This window comes from Takifugu rubripes, chromosome 16 (genome assembly GCF_901000725.2).
Source record: "Takifugu rubripes chromosome 16, fTakRub1.2, whole genome shotgun sequence".
NCBI lineage: Eukaryota > Metazoa > Chordata > Actinopteri > Tetraodontiformes > Tetraodontidae > Takifugu > Takifugu rubripes.
The window spans coordinates 12,659,353-12,674,683 of NC_042300.1; the positions used below are offsets into that span (position 1 = coordinate 12,659,353).

The following is a 15,331-nucleotide window of genomic DNA, read 5'->3' on the forward strand; positions in this document are numbered from 1 at the left end:
CCCCGACGCGCACGAGTCGTGAGGCTGCTGTTCGGTGGGGAAAACGGGTTAAAATGGCAGCGACGAGGGCCACGGAGACGTCTCCTCGAGTTGTTCGAACCCTTTTCACACTTTGTTTACGCGGTTCCGCTCTGATCTTTACATTTATTGGGATTATTGCTGACGTGCACACGCAGCTTCTTCATAGTCATCTGCTTTGAGGGGTGGGGTGGGGGGGGTCACCTTTGTGTGTTAATCCAGCACCCTAACCAGGTTAGCACTCCCAGGCCCTCACACGCACACACGCGCACTTACAGGTGTTGAAATTATGAGCCACAGATTTTATAGCGAGTGTGTGTGTGTGTGTGTGTGTGTGTGTGTGAGCCTCATCTGCTTCATCTCTGTAAACACTCCTAATTATCTCCCAGCTGTGTGTGATGCAGAAAAGCCACCAAATATCAGACCCATGTGAGAGGTGTCGTGACCGTGTCCCGAGATCGGGGCCCGGTTTCTTCTGAACACGTCAGCCACCGACCCTGTGGGTGTGAGAGCAGTGATGATGTCATGTGAGAGTAATGAATGAAAAAGCGGTTTATCAGACCAGCTGATCACACACACACGGAAACAGCGGGGAGGGATCTGGATCTACGGTCAGAGCGGCAGGAAGTGCTGCTCTGGGCTTCTACCGCCAAGTGACGGCACCCGATGACACGCTCTGATTTAACTCACCCATTTCCTCCCACTGCGGGCGTGTGAGATTTGAGTGAAATCGGCAGCAGAAGTGAGAAACCTCAACAGGAAACCAACTTCACCAGATAACCCAGCCACTTCCTCTATCTGACTGATGTTGTCATGTTGAGTCTCACACACACACACACACACCCACACACACAAGCTGCTTCTGCGCTTCACACACTCACATGTGAGTCACAGTTGTGATGTCCTTGTCCTCCGATACTCTATCAGCTATTTTGTCACGCTGTGACCACACAAAACCGCCTTTATCTGCTGGCTTTTCAAAATAATTGATACCATTAAGCAAAGAAAAGCCTCCTCCTTTATCTCGCTCACTGTTTGGTTTAGTCACTAATTCTTCCAGGTTCTAAACGGTGGAAACTTTAGCTCAAAGGAGGAGGAGGGAGCAAAGCGTAGAGATAACAAGCGAGCATTGATAATGGGAGCCTGAGCTGGGACTTAATCACAAAGGTAGAGGACGCCGTGAGCCTGCTGTGATGTGGGGCACAGACCCATGAGCTAAAAGCTCTTTAAAAGTTGCCAGAAGATAAAAACTCTGAGGAAAAAACCAGACAGTCGACAAAGAGGAGGCGAGTATCAGAGTGAGTTTGAATTTCTATCTTTCATTTGTGATCAAAAGTGCGTACTTTGTCGAGACTGGCGGGACTGACGTCACCTTTATCCCACTGATCTGGGAGGGGAGCAGAACTTTCTGCTGCGAGGAGGATTTAAGCGTCTCGGATTGAGCTCGGGAAGATAAAGAGGGGAGAAGGTTAGGGCCTCAGCCGCTCAGTGAGAGCAGACAGAACATCTCCCATCAAACCGCAACATTCCTGAGGTTTGATGGCATCAACCTAACGAGTCAAAATATAATTAGACGGATGGAACCTGGCGTCTGTCCGGACTTGCTGAACGGGGGGGTTAATTTTAGGCCTGTGTGATGGGTGAGCGTTTGACTCAGAGGGTTATCTATCGACACGCCTTTCTCTCTTCCTGTTGTGTTCTCGCCATCTACGGCCTTTTCTCTCTCCCACACGGTGCAGCAGGAAACATCTGCCCTGGTGTGAAATGTGTCCCTACAGGATGCGTGTGGAGGTGGAGGGAGGAGTGGAGGAACTGGACAAAACCAAGCTCCAACAGCAGAAGTAGGGCAAGGTGTCCCACTCTGGGCCGATGGACCACTCACTCGCACTCACACACACACACACACTCACACACTCACTCACACTCACACACCCACACACACACACCCACACACTCACACACACACACTCACTCACACACACACTCACTCACACACACAGACACACACTCACACACACACACACACACACACACACTCACTCACACTCACACTCACACACTCACTCACTCACACTCACACACACACTTTTAGGAACCGCTGTGTTTCCTGATCCCTTTCCTGTCCGGCTCCTCTTCATGCAGCCTGACACACGACACAACACGACCAGCTGAGGCTGAAGAGTCGTTTGAGGGATGATTCACGTTCCGTTTCTGTCGTTTCTCACGTTCATTAAACGTCACAACCAGCTATTGGATAGAAAATAATATTCTTATGTGTTTTATTATTTAACACATTTTATCTGTGGTTCGTTCATTTTCATTTATGTGTCCAACACAACAGGAATCATCAGAGATCAAACTCGGCGACTGTAGATGCATCATTGTTTTGCAGGACCAGGGGCTGGAATAACCTGGTGGAACTGGGCTGTCTGGTGCTGTCGGGCCGAGCCGAGCCGAGCATTAGTGTCGGGGGGCATGTGTGGAGGAGGCGGTTCCAGGCCGTGGCAGCAGCGATGGCCGACACATGCTAACGTCACGATGGTGACAAACACACCGAGCGAGCACGACAGGACACCAGAGTCGGTGCTGCTGTCTTTCCTTCGGTTCGGGCGCCCAAACAGATGAAAACCAAACGATGGTACAAACCCGTTTCCTCTCGATGCAACAGTCGTCCTGACGGGGGAACAGCCTGTGAGGCCAGATGGGCCTCCTGAGCAGCATCTGTGGTCGACCAGCGCAGGTCTGGGAGCCACCGGGTGCCGACTGCCGCCCAGATCTGAGGCTCAGTCCTGCAGAGCTCTCACCCTGCTACAGAACCTCACCGGGTCATGGGTTAGAGGCAACAACACATCCCATAATAACGGCAGGCATCCGTCTCTACACTGTTGCAACAATGATTTACTCACGTTTGGTTTACGTAGTGTCACCAGTGTGTGTTTGATCATTTTTTCCTATCTTTGTCAGACAAGTTACAAAAGCATGTGGCTTAACAGAAACTAGCGTAACAAAGTGTGACGTTCAGCACAACGGAGCAGCATGATGGAATGGAATGTGATGGAGAAGGGTGTGTGTGTGTGTGTGTGTGTGTGTGGGTGCACAGGGTGGTGTGTTCTCCACCAGTGCTACTTCATTAGGTCAGATTTCCTGATGCAGAAACACAGAATGGAAACACAAACACACACACACACACACACACACACCTAAACAGACAACTGAATACGCATGTGAACCGCTGTTCACATTCTTGTTTCCGTGGCGATTGAAACATCCTCGGCGATGAGTCAGGCTGACGACGGCTCCCAAACATCCGTCTGTTTGTGTGTCGGAGCGGAGCTAAGATGCAGACTGAGGGCCGTCCTGCCTGTCGGACCAGTTCCTGAGCCGACCAAAAGCTGCCGTACCTGCGTTCCTGCCGCCTCAACGGTGTCGAGAGAAACTGAGTAAGCAGAAGGAACCAGTTTGTGGCGTGTCAGCGGTGTGGCCCGATCCTGAAAACAAGGACTTTAGCAGCTGGCTTTGGATAGCATGCTAATATTGTAGTTCTAAGCTCTGCACAACGGCAGGTAAGACGGACACTAATCGCCCGTCATATTACAGCTACAATGTTTCCCGATCAAAATCAGTGTAAACACCTGACCAGAATGTGTGTTTGTAAAGGTTATCTCCATGGAAACAGGTATTCCCTAGTGGCAACAGACAATATATTGAAATATTATGTCACAAATAAATGAAAGACATTTGTCTGTGTAATTTCTTCACCAGAGGCGTCGATGAGCTAATTGAGGAGCGCTCTGAGCTGTTTGCTGTCCTTTGGGCTCCTAAAGGAGTTGTGCTCACCTGCGTAGCTCTGGAAGGTCGTGCAGCGGTTCCCCCACATTTACTCATCAGCTCTAATATTTCCTGACAGGTTTGAATCCAAAACAAGATACAGAAGCAGATTGGGAGAAGCCCACACGTTCTGTGAATAAACTGGTGTGTTTGGAGGGTCCCCCCATAGGAGGGCCTATCAGAGGGCTAATTTGGGGGGGTTCAGGCTCGGGGGGGTTTCTGTAAAGCACCTGGAGACAATCCTGACTGAAACAGACGCTTTGTAAAGAAAGTTGAATCGAACCAAAAGTTTCACATCTGCACCGTCCACTTGAATTTCCTTCAATTATAAAATAGCAGCAGATCTCAGCTTCCATCAAGTCAATTTCCATACGGAGACGAATAAAGTGCATCTTGAATCTTGAATCAAACATGAGTGACTGTCAACCTCCCAACCGCTCCTTTCATCCTCCCTCCTCAGAAAAGCCTCACAGCATTCCTGGTCGTTCGCCATCGCTGCCATAAAGGAGTCGCTCAGACGGCCTACGTTTCCCACAGTCCTCGGCTGCAGGCTGGCAGCAACTGTAATGTGCTTGTCTAATTATCAGGCTAATTAAAGTGTGTGTGTGTGTGTGTGTGTGTGTGGGGGGGTACCATTGAACTGTGACACAGCATTTAAACAGGGTCTTCACAAGAATGTGAGAACAGCAACACCCCCCCGACACACACTCACACACACACACGCTCACACACACACATCTTCAGGCAGCTTCCAGCGTGTGCGAGAGAAAGGAGGCTTGAGAGATAAATGGAGGGAACACAATGGAGACCTGAATAATTCATGGCAGTTTTTTCTGACGGCGAGTCTTTTGTTCATCATCTCTCGCTCCTCACGGAGCCGCCGAGCGAGCGGGCGATGTTCTCGAATTCAATCTTGATACTCCTCCGCTTTGTGCTGATGGAGTCTGAGAGAAACGCAGGAACACAGTTGTTTGTTCTGCAGCTGCTCGGAGCTTCGGAGGCGTCGCAGGAACTTTAGGCCAACGTGAGCGCTGCCGGAAATTCCAGCGCCGCCGTCTGTTTTTGTTCAGGTTCTGTTCAGATTAACCTGCAGAACACTGGAAATGGGCGACGTGGCTATGAGGAGATGAAAGGCCTGAGCTTTGTTCTCCCAGCAGTGGCAACACCGACATCTGCCAACAGCTGGATGTTGTCGCTCATTTACAAACGGTGTCAGAAGGTCCAGGTCAACGCGTTCCAGGGCAGCGACGTTCCTCTGTCCGATCCAGCGAGCGCTGTATTTACTTTAGATTTAAAAATACATAAAAAACGCATGACCCTCCCCCCATGTGCTCAAATATAGCAGGAGCTGCAAAAAGCATTAAAAAAAGCTGCATCTTTCTGTAGCTGTCCTAGATGGGTGTGCACGTCAGAGGGGGTGGGGTGGGGTGGGGGGTGGGAGGCATTCAGCTAAATAAAGCCGTGGAGTGTTGTGCTCAGCATCTCTACATCGCCCGTTCATTGTGCTACCGCCATGAAGGATGCACCATGTCAGCAAACATAAACAATGGATTCTGGTGTCTCTGTCTCTCTCACACACACACACGCACACACCACACATTCTCTAGCCTTACCCTAACCCTAACCACGCCTCAAACCCCAACCTAAACCCAGCTCCAACCCTCAAACAGACATTTCAGTGTGAGGAGCAACCAAGATGTCCTCACTTTGCTAGTAAATGCATACTTTGGTCCTCATGCATGGACCAGAACACACCCCAGCAGCCAGTCAGGTGAGGTCTTCAGCTGTTGACCTGAGGAGGCTGAGGAGGAGGATCTCGTGCACATCGAGCATCCAGACTGTCGGCGTTCAAACTCAACATTTCATTTGAAAAGAACAATAATCATTCATGAATGTTCAACTCGATGCCTGCAGAACCAGGTGGTCCTTGTGATCCTGCTGCCGTTGAGCGTCTGATCATGGAACCATGGAGCCTGTGTGGTGAATGAGCTCAGCTCTCATGTGTCACGGTGACAGGAGCAGACTGACACCTCCCTGTGTTGGGGGGGGGGGGGGGGGGTGATGACGCCAGAAGCTGCTGAAGCCTGGAGTCAGAGTCTGCTGCCGACACTGGGAATACTGGGAATACTGGGATTGTGAAACTGCAACTTCAATAATTATTCACAAGCATCTATTCCTGCCTCTTATCCTGAGACTCCATGGATGGATCCAGACCTTGTCCCTCCTCCAGACCTCCTCCCTCCTCCAGACCCTCCCAGACCTCCTCCAGACCCCCCAGACCTCCTCCCTCCTCCAGACCCCCCCAGACCTCCTCCTCCCTCCTCCAGACCCTCCCAGACCTCCTCCAGACCCCCCCAGACCTCCTCCCTCCTCCAGACCCCCCCAGACCTCCTCCTCCCTCCTCCAGACCCTCCCAGACCTCCTCCAGACCCTCCCAGACCTCCTCCGACCCCCCAGACCTCCTCCCTCCTCCAGACCCCCCAGACCTCCTCCCCTCCAGACCACCCCAGACCTCCCAGACCTCCTCCCTCCTCCAGACCCCCACAGACCTCCTCCCTCCTCCAGACCCCCACAGACCTCCTCCCCCCTCCTCCAGACCCCCCCCCCCCCTCCCCCCCCTCCTCCAGACCCCCCCCCCTCCAACCGGGAGTCTTTGCTCTGCAGGGCTGTGATAACGACCAAGCACCTTTTAATTCCAATTTTCTGACTGAGCAGGTTGGAATGACGTCATCAGGAAGTCTCGGGTCGTCGGGGAAACGGTGACACAACAATCGGGTTTTAAAGCATCTTGGTCAAGTTGGTTCCATCCTGACTTTTATGGCACTGAAATAAATGAACAAATAGAAACTTCGACCACATATATTTTAATTTCAGTCTGGGTTGACATGTTTGTCCCTGTTTCTCCACCTTTGAACAATCAAAATTTAATTACTGATTACAAACATCTATTTGGCTGGAAGTCTTTATTATTTATGGCTTGGAAGAATGTCTGTGCTTTATTAAAATCAGATGTGTGTGAGCGTCTGTGTGTGTGTGTGTGTGTGCACGTGTGAGTGTGTGTGTGTGTGCACGTGTGAGTGTGTGTGTGTGCACGTGTGTGTGTGTGTGTGTGCACGTGTGTGTGTGCGTGTGTGTGTGTGTGTGCTCACCTAGTTTGATTGGTAACAGACCACCAGCGACTGTTTCTCTGCAGGCTCTTCAGCAACCAGGAGGTGGGAGTTGGGTCCTACAGGCAGATCTGGGTTTTTCGGGCTCAGAGGGATAATACGGGACCTGGAGGCCTGCTTGGTCATGGGAGCGGCCGGATCAGGCTCAGTGTTCCAGGAACTCTGACTCTGGTTCACACACAGGTCTGAGATTCCAGGAGGGATTTGGGGGCGAGGGAGGAAGGACTGGAAGAGAAAATGGGAAGTTTTGCAGAGCACCAAAAGAATGTGTGTCAGGATTGTTTTCTTCCCACGAGCAGCCAGACAGGTACAGGACCAGGGGACGCTGGACCGGACCGTGGGACGCTGGACCAGACCGGGGGACGCTGGGACCGGACCGGGGGACGCTGGGACCAAAACAGGGGACGCTGGGGACCAGAACAGGGGACTCTGGGACCAGACCAGGGGACGCTGGGACCGGACCGGGGGACTCTGGACCAGGACCGGGGGACGCTGGGACCAGACCGGGGGACGCTGGGAACCAGACCAGGGGACGCTGGGACCGGACCGGGGGACTCTGGGACCGGACCGGGGGACGCTGGGACCAGGACCGGGGGACTCTGGGACCAGACTGTGACCCAGCTCAAGAGTCAAATGCCTCATTCAAATCTCTAACTTTACTTTTTTAACACTGCCAGAAAGATTAAAAACTCTAAATTTTCCTGATCTTGGTGGTTTTTAAAGAAAACCTGCAGAACTTTGAGCTCAGAGCTGATCTCATTAAACAGACGGAGTAGAGCGCCCCCTGCTGGGCCGCACCCGAACCTGAAGAACTCCGAGATTAAACGGACTCCAACGCTGCAGGATATTAAACCCTCGATGTTCACGGTCATGTTACCGGGCCAACACCTGTGACATTCTGGATAGTTCATAATTAGTTTTACACTTTAATTCCGGAATAATCCGGAATTAAAAGCTAAAACGAAGAAAACAAGAAAGAAACATGAAAATACAACTGAAAATGGAAGAGGTCTCTCTCTCTCTCACACACACACACACACACCCCTTAAAGTCCACCAAGCGACTGTCCTCCCAGGTCTCCTGAATCTCTGCTCTGATTGGCCATTCTGTTAAAGCAGCAGAATTAACCATTTCAATGGGCTGCTATTCTTTACAGCGGGTGCTGAGCCTGAGGTCAGTCTGGTGACATCTCTCCAACCACCCACGTCTCTCATTATTTCCTCCCACAACAAGAATAATAATAATTACTGAAAAGTATTACGTGGGTTATATGTCACGTGATGGAAACTATTTAGATGCTAACTGAGCTTAGCTAACACATGTAAATGTGAACTACTCACTCACTCACTTTCCAGCGCTTGTTCCTCCACTGAGGGTCGCGGGGGGGCTGGAGCCTATCCCAGCTCAGTGGGCGGAGGCAGGGCGCCCTGGACTGGACGCCAGTCGATCGCAGGGGCTAACACGTATAGACACACAACCATTCTCTCTCACACTCACACCTACGGGCAATTTAGAGCTTCCAATGAGCCTAATCCCCAATCATGCAGGTCTTTGCACTGTGGGAGGAAGCCGGAGGACCGGAGAGAACCCACGCAGGCTCAGGGAGAACATGTTCAATGGGAAGTTACCAAAGTTAGGAAAAAGGTTGTGGGTGTAAGGACCAGATCTCAGGTAATTAACTAGAATTCCAAACTCCACCAGGACTCACACGGATCTCGCTTCTCCCAACAGGCCAGAGAGGATCTGGAATCAGACCACATGCTGACAGGCTTGTCTGATCACAATCTCTTAATGGTCACAAGAAAAATAAATGAAAAGGCGCTTCGAACCCTGGGCCACTACTGAATCCTACACTGATCCCAAAACAGGAACACCAACATTTCCAAGATTCGATCCACGAAGAAAACTGGGATGAATGACTCACAGGCAAAAATCTAGATCAGGAATTTTCTAAATTTGCCAACAAAATACAACTTATTCTACAATTTGCATGAATAATTAAACTAAAGGCTAAAAAGAATGACGTGATACGGATGAAAGCAACTCTTTGAAGTTATCTCATTGAGAAATAAGAACATCTAAAGCGGCCTAGTGCAAGGGGCAATTCCAAAAGAACCTGGAATTCTATTGAAAAACTAGGAGGTAGTTCCCAAAAAACCCAAACTAATGCAAATTGGATGAAACGGAGGTCCGAGACCTTCACCAACACCACGATGTCGGCCAGCACCGACGTTCCCGATGGTGCAGCGAGTGTTTGAGTGTGTATCTGTGAGTGTGTATCTTGTGTTGTGGGTTTTGTGTGTCGTTCGCTGCATCGGTGCCGGGTCACGTGTCTCACCACGATTTTACTCTTTAAATATATTTGAGTGTTTTTAACATCGTGACTGCAGATGAAAACGGGCCTTTTGGCTAATTCTGGCTTTTTTATCCGTGTGAAAACATGTCTTGAAAAAGTCTAAACAAAGATACAAAGGAAATGAGATAAGCGTTCGGTATGTCCGAGGGAACCCGCCCAACTGGAGCTCCTGGTTTAACCCCTTAATGCCTGAACCTATTTCCAATTATATAAAAAAAGAAAATAATAATTTGGTGTGTTTTTGCTTTTAAGTCGATGCTAAATTGAGTGTTATTTGAGTATAAGACATCAAATGGATATAAATGTAGCTATGATGCAAATTAGCAGGCAATAAGGGTAAAAACCACCTGTTCCCATCTCAGGAACGAAGCTTCTTTTATTCCTGTAACAGCCACTGTCATCAAACACAACCTGCTCCTTAACTCCTGCTGTTGGGAATGTCACCTTGTTCAGGCTGGTGATGCTCGGGCATTCCAGACATGTTCCTTCAGTTTTCCATCCCATCATCGTATGATGGAAACAGGCTGGGCACTGGCTAACGTGCTGGCAACAATCGCCCCTGACGACTCGTGTGTCCACGTTAGCGCGTGTCCACGTTATCGTGTGTCCACATTAGCGTGTCTCCAAGTTAGCGTGTGTCCACGTTAGCGTGTGTCCACGTTAGCGTGTCTCCAAGTTAGCGTGTGTCCACGTTATCGTGTGTCCACGTTATCGTGTGTCCACGTTATCGTGTGTCCACGTTAGCGTGTCTCCAAGTTAGCGTGTGTCCACGTTATCGTGTGTCCACGTTAGCGTGTCTCCAAGTTAGCGTGTGTCCACGTTAGCGTGTCTCCAAGTTAGCGTGTGTCCACGTTATCGTGTGTCCACGTTAGCGTGTCTCCAAGTTAGCGTGTCTCCAAGTTATCGTGTGTCCACGTTAGCGTGTGTCCACGTTAGCCTGCTGCTCCTCAGATGCTCCTCCATCCTTCTTTATCTGGACATTTTCATGGATAACGTGCACGTTTCAGCACAATGTTCCCACCGGCTCCAGGGTCCGTTTGGGCCGGTGCAGGATCACCTTCCCCTGTCAACGAAGGCACCAGACCTTGTGTGTCACACAGCACACCCATTTGGTATCCCCATTTGTTGGGCTTTGTGGGGAAGTTCTGCATCAGGGCCGATCTGCCTTGAATGGAACCATTTGCTCATCAACACATCATATTTATAGTTGAGGGAGAGCCTGAAATTTGGGGAGAAGTGAGTCAATAACTAACCTGATTTTTGATTTTCCCGTCGTCATTGTGTGGCCACGGAAATGAATGAAATGTTTTATTTCTTCCCACGTGGGAAGAAATTCGCGACAAATAATTCTTCAAACCTTCAAAAATAGTTTTCGTGGGTACTCTACCTCCTTATTTTAGCCATACAAGTACCCCAGAAGGCAGCACATTTTTCTCTTCGCACAACTAACCTCAAATAGGTCAATATTTTCAGGTTTGCGATCTAAAGATGCAAGCGTTGCATGAGTACCGGGAACAGGCTGTGGTGTTCCCCCGAACGTGTGCCGTGGGAAACTAGTGCATGTAAAAGGTTCCTAGGTATGTGCTCTTAATGCATCAACCGGCACTGGAGGAATAAAGACACAGTTTTGGCTGCATTTGGAGCGGAAGAGGTGTGATGCCAAATCGCGACAATCGTTAAGTTGAGGGCGATGGGTTCATCTAGCAAATAGCACGAGGAGGGAGTGCACGCGAGCGTGTGAGAGATGGAGACGCAGAGGGAAGGCAGAGATATGGATGAAGACCTGCACGCTGGAATGTGGTTTCTTTACGACAGTAAATTCCACTCTGACCTCTTCAGCAAAGGTGAGACGGTTACGTCCATGTTTGAGGTCCGAGCAGAGTTCTGCTGCAGCAGCGCCGAGATGCGGGGAAACGCGGGGAAATAGCGGGATGTGCGGGATTCACGAGCTTCACGACAGCCCCACCGAGTGCTTCTCTCTTTCTTCTTTCTGTTTCCACCTTTTCAAATGGAAGTCTGGAGATTTTGACAGTTTAGCGATGCTCACTTTCTCCTTCTGGACGACATTTTTGGATATTTCATGTAACTTATCCAAGTATTTTCATGGACCTGCGCGACTTTCATCCCTAACCCTAACCTTAACCCTAACCCTAACCTTAACCTTAACCCTAACCTTAACCTTAACCCTAACCTTAACCCTTTCATCCTCATTTATTCATCACTGCTAAACTCATCACTGCGCAAATGTTTCTCCTTAGAGTTTTAGACTAAAGTTGTTCTACACGTGTTCACACGACCTTTGGTTTTCCAGTCTCCGCTCAACGTGTCACATCACCGCTATGACATTATTATTAATTAACTATTACTAGATGTACGGTTACTAAAGCGTTGATCATTAGTTTACTCAGTTGTTGTAGCAGCACAGCTGGGAACTGTTCCCACAAACAGGAATGATAAGGGACTTCGGCTGAGACCTGCTGTACCAGCATTGATCCGACAGGGGGCGCCAAATGGCACAGTAAAGATGATCCACAGGTGGGGGGCGGGGGGGGACAAAATACCCATAATCCTTTGCACGGATGGAAACGCAAAAAAGCCAAACCCATGTAAGTGTAGTAAATGTTCTACTAGTGATTAAAAGGCAAAACACACCATGTGATCAGCTTCAAGACTTAACTTTCAACAAGACTGCGTAACACATAATAAACCATCCTTATATAACAAAGTGATTCCATAGGCAGCTCTCACCTGCATGTTTAATGACCAGTAGTCTGTATCAAATGACTGTTGTGTACCCAAGGTTCCTATTTTGGATTAGAACGACTCGTGTTTTGACTGTTTCGGCTTTTGATGGATCAGGAATAAATTCTTGTATGAAAATGACCCGAACCACATCCAAATGTGATCTCTGCTGCCTGTGGTCAGCTCGTTTCAACTATGTTCTCCACCTCCTGTCATCAACAGTTTTTGTCTGTTCTGATTGTCAAACACCCCAAAACAGAAAAACACCACGTTAAGACAAACGTGTTCAGTCGTGAGGACAAATTACATAATGGATATAAACCAGCAACGTTATCGGAGGGCCGAGCCACCATTAAAAGTGCCTTTACAACTCCAGATTGGGACGCTCAGATTATCTGGAGTTGCCACCACTTGTTATCTGCTGAGGTTTCCCGACGGGACCCAGCTCCGTCGGCTCTTGATCATCCCAGGGAAAATCATCCGAGGGGACGGAGATTCCACCTCTTATTCATCAATAATCTGCTGCTGTGGAAGTTCTGACCCCACTCTTGTAAAAAGGGGGGCAGCGTTTACGAGATGTCGCAATCTGGGCTGGAGCCCTGTGGGGGGGTGTGATGGACTTTGCTCTCCTTGAAGCGATTAGTAGTGAATTAACGTCCTGTCACAGGCAGAAAGTTATCGGGCGACTTCCTGACAAGCGACTCAGTTTTTTGGAACTTTGTTTTCCCGATTCTTGAAGTTTACCCTGAAGATTTCCCGGAGGCCACGATGCTCAGCAGGAACCTGAAGAACGTCCTGGTGGTGTCTGTCGGCTTCCTGTTTCTGTTCATGGCTGCTGGAGGCCTGCAGAACTTACAGGTCAGGAAAATTAGCAAATGATGATTTTTTAATATTCCCCATAGCTGCTGCATTTATTAATCTTTCAATCTATGATCTCCGAATAGCTGAACCACAGCAGACACTTGAGTTCTCCTGAGCAGATTAAAGCATTTCCATTTCTAAAATAGAAGAGAAGCAGCCCTTTTTTAATCCCAGCCTGACCCTGGCTCTCCGACAGCACGTTTGATCCGTGTAATGATCCGTTTTCCTTAATAATGTGCATCGGATGTGAGATTTCCCAGAAACCAGAGCTCCATTAAACCCGTTTGTCCCCCCTTCGCTGGTGCAGAGCAGCCTGAACGCAGAGGAGGGGATGGGCGTAGCCTCTCTGAGCATCATCTATGCCTCCATCATCATCTCCTCCATGTTCCTGCCGCCCATCATGATCAAAAACCTGGGCTGTAAGTGGACGGTGGTGGCGGGGATGGGCTGCTACGTCTCCTACTCGCTGGGGAACCTCTACCCTGGATGGTAACCCGCAACTCCAGCAAAAACCATCGGAAAGGTCCAAACAGCGTAACAGCGGTTACCGTTTCACTCCCAGGTACACTCTCATGCCCACCTCGGTGATCCTGGGGTTGGGCGGCGCTCCCCTGTGGTCGGCCAAGTGCACGTACCTGACCATCTCCGGCAACACTCAGGCCGCCGCCCAAGGAAAACGCGCCCCCGACGTCATCAACCAGTACTTCGGCATCTTCTTCTTCATCTTCCAGTCGTCGGGCGTGTGGGGAAACCTCATGTCGTCGCTCATTTTCGGACAGGACACCAAAATAGGTGCGGACCGGGGCTGGGAAGGGTGGAGGGGGGGTGTTGTGTTACCGTGGTAACGTAACAAGCCTGATCAGCTTTGCACTGAAGCAGATGAAGCCGATATCCTAAAGAACTGATTACAGTAAATGAGCGGGTCATCGCCACCAAACAAAGTACTCAAAGTCCGTTCCGAACGCCACTAATCACGACAGCAGCGCGATGGCGCCGGTCCAACCACCCATCCAAGGTCCAACTGCTGCGGCGGCTTCTGTACGTCTGGAATGGTAAACGTGTGTTCCACTGGAACTATGTGGCGATGATCCCGGCCTATCTTGGCTCTGCTCTGGACTCCGTTGGCACCTGAAGCTTCACTCGTCATCATCGCGTTACTCGCTCGCTCGCTTCTCCTCATCGTGAGAAGAGCACCAGTAAACTGGAGGCACGAGCCAAGATGTCAAGCGTGTTTGTGTGTTTACAGCTGAAATCCCAGAGGAGCAACTGAGGACCTGCGGAGTGACCGAGTGTGGCCTGGTCGTCCAGAGCAACGGCACCACCCCCAGGCCTGCACAGGAAGTAGTGCAGACGCTCCTCGGCTGTTACAATCGGTACGGGCACAACCGTGACGGCGTCGGAGGAGAACCGCCTCACACGTAACCCGTGAGTGTGTGTGTGTGTGTGTGTAGGCGCGGGGGTGCTGGCCATGCTCATCGTGGCCGTGTTCCTGGACGACATCGACCGGGACCGAGCCTCCCGGTTCAGAGAGAAACGGGAGCCCTTCTGCAAGACCTTCCTGGCCACGTTCCGACTGCTGAAGGACCGGAGGCTGCTGCTGGTCGTCCCCCTCACCATGTACAGCGGCTTCGAGCAGAGCTTCCTGTCGGGGAGTACACCAAGGCAGGCACCCTGACGTGGTTTCGATGTTCTAGATGGGGGGCGAGACCCGGTCCTCGAGGGATCCAATCACCTCAGGTTTTCTGTTCTCCCCGCTTCAGCAAGTGGAAGACGAAGGTGTGAGATTCTGTCGTCGAGTCGGTTAGAAAACCTGGTTGGATTACGGCCCTTGAGGACTTGGGTTCAACACCCCCGGTGTAGATGGAAATTTGGCTTTAGACAAAATGTTCCGGGTGACTGAAGTCTGGAATTGTTCTGCTCCTCCACAGAACTATGTGACGTGCGCGTTGGGGATCCATTACATTGGCTTTGTGATGATGTGCTTCGGAGCAACTAATTCCATCTCCTCGTTCCTCTTCGGGAGACTGGCTCGATACACGGGGAGAGCCGCCCTCATGTGTCTGGGTAAACTTTCCCTCTCCTCCTTCCTCTCTCAGGAACGTGCTACAGCATCACGTTCCGCTCTAATTCTGCTAATTCTTCCAATCTGTGCATGGTTCAGCTGCAGCAACGAACCTCTCCTGCATCATCACCTTCCTGCTCTGGAAGCCTGATCCCAAACAGCTCCATGTCTTCTTTCTGCTGGCTGCTCTCTGGGGCATGGCTGACGCCGTCTGGCAAACACAGACCAACGGTGAGAAGAGCACAACAGACCCCGTCACCGCTAGCATCGGTCCAAAATAGCACATTAAGTGTTCGG

General features: G+C 50.3%; 1 protein-coding gene and 2 long non-coding RNA genes across 5 annotated transcripts in view; 2 read left to right on the forward strand and 1 right to left on the reverse strand.

Annotated features, from left to right (window-relative positions):
• The first annotated feature begins 699 nt into the window (after window positions 1–699).
• Window positions 700–15,331, forward strand: part of LOC115252908 (uncharacterized) — a 16,150-nt gene continuing 1,518 nt past the window's right edge. The window contains exons 1-2 of one of the 3 annotated variants that reach the window (XR_003891189.1): window positions 700–1,869; window positions 2,411–3,100. This is a non-coding gene — a long non-coding RNA (uncharacterized lncRNA). Of the gene's footprint in view, window positions 1,870–2,410; window positions 3,107–15,331 lie in introns of all 3 variants that reach the window. The other 2 variants (XR_003891190.1, XR_003891188.1) reach the window with 2 other exon arrangements.
• LOC115252907 (uncharacterized) lies at window positions 9,720–10,823 on the reverse strand. The gene is made up of 2 exons (XR_003891187.1): window positions 10,623–10,823; window positions 9,720–10,534 (listed from the first exon to the last, which is right to left on the reverse strand). It is a non-coding gene; the product is annotated as an uncharacterized lncRNA (long non-coding RNA).
• LOC115252906 (protein unc-93 homolog A-like) overlaps window positions 11,068–15,331 on the forward strand; it is a 4,976-nt gene continuing 712 nt past the window's right edge. Inside the window, exons 1-8 of the mRNA XM_029849199.1 lie at window positions 11,068–11,213; window positions 12,851–12,969; window positions 13,280–13,461; window positions 13,535–13,764; window positions 14,219–14,341; window positions 14,421–14,624; window positions 14,875–15,036; window positions 15,134–15,265. Of these exons, the coding sequence (XP_029705059.1) occupies window positions 11,114–11,213; window positions 12,851–12,969; window positions 13,280–13,461; window positions 13,535–13,764; window positions 14,219–14,341; window positions 14,421–14,624; window positions 14,875–15,036; window positions 15,134–15,265 (1,252 nt within the window). The 5' untranslated portion in view covers window positions 11,068–11,113. The remainder of the gene's footprint in view (window positions 11,214–12,850; window positions 12,970–13,279; window positions 13,462–13,534; window positions 13,765–14,218; window positions 14,342–14,420; window positions 14,625–14,874; window positions 15,037–15,133; window positions 15,266–15,331) is intronic.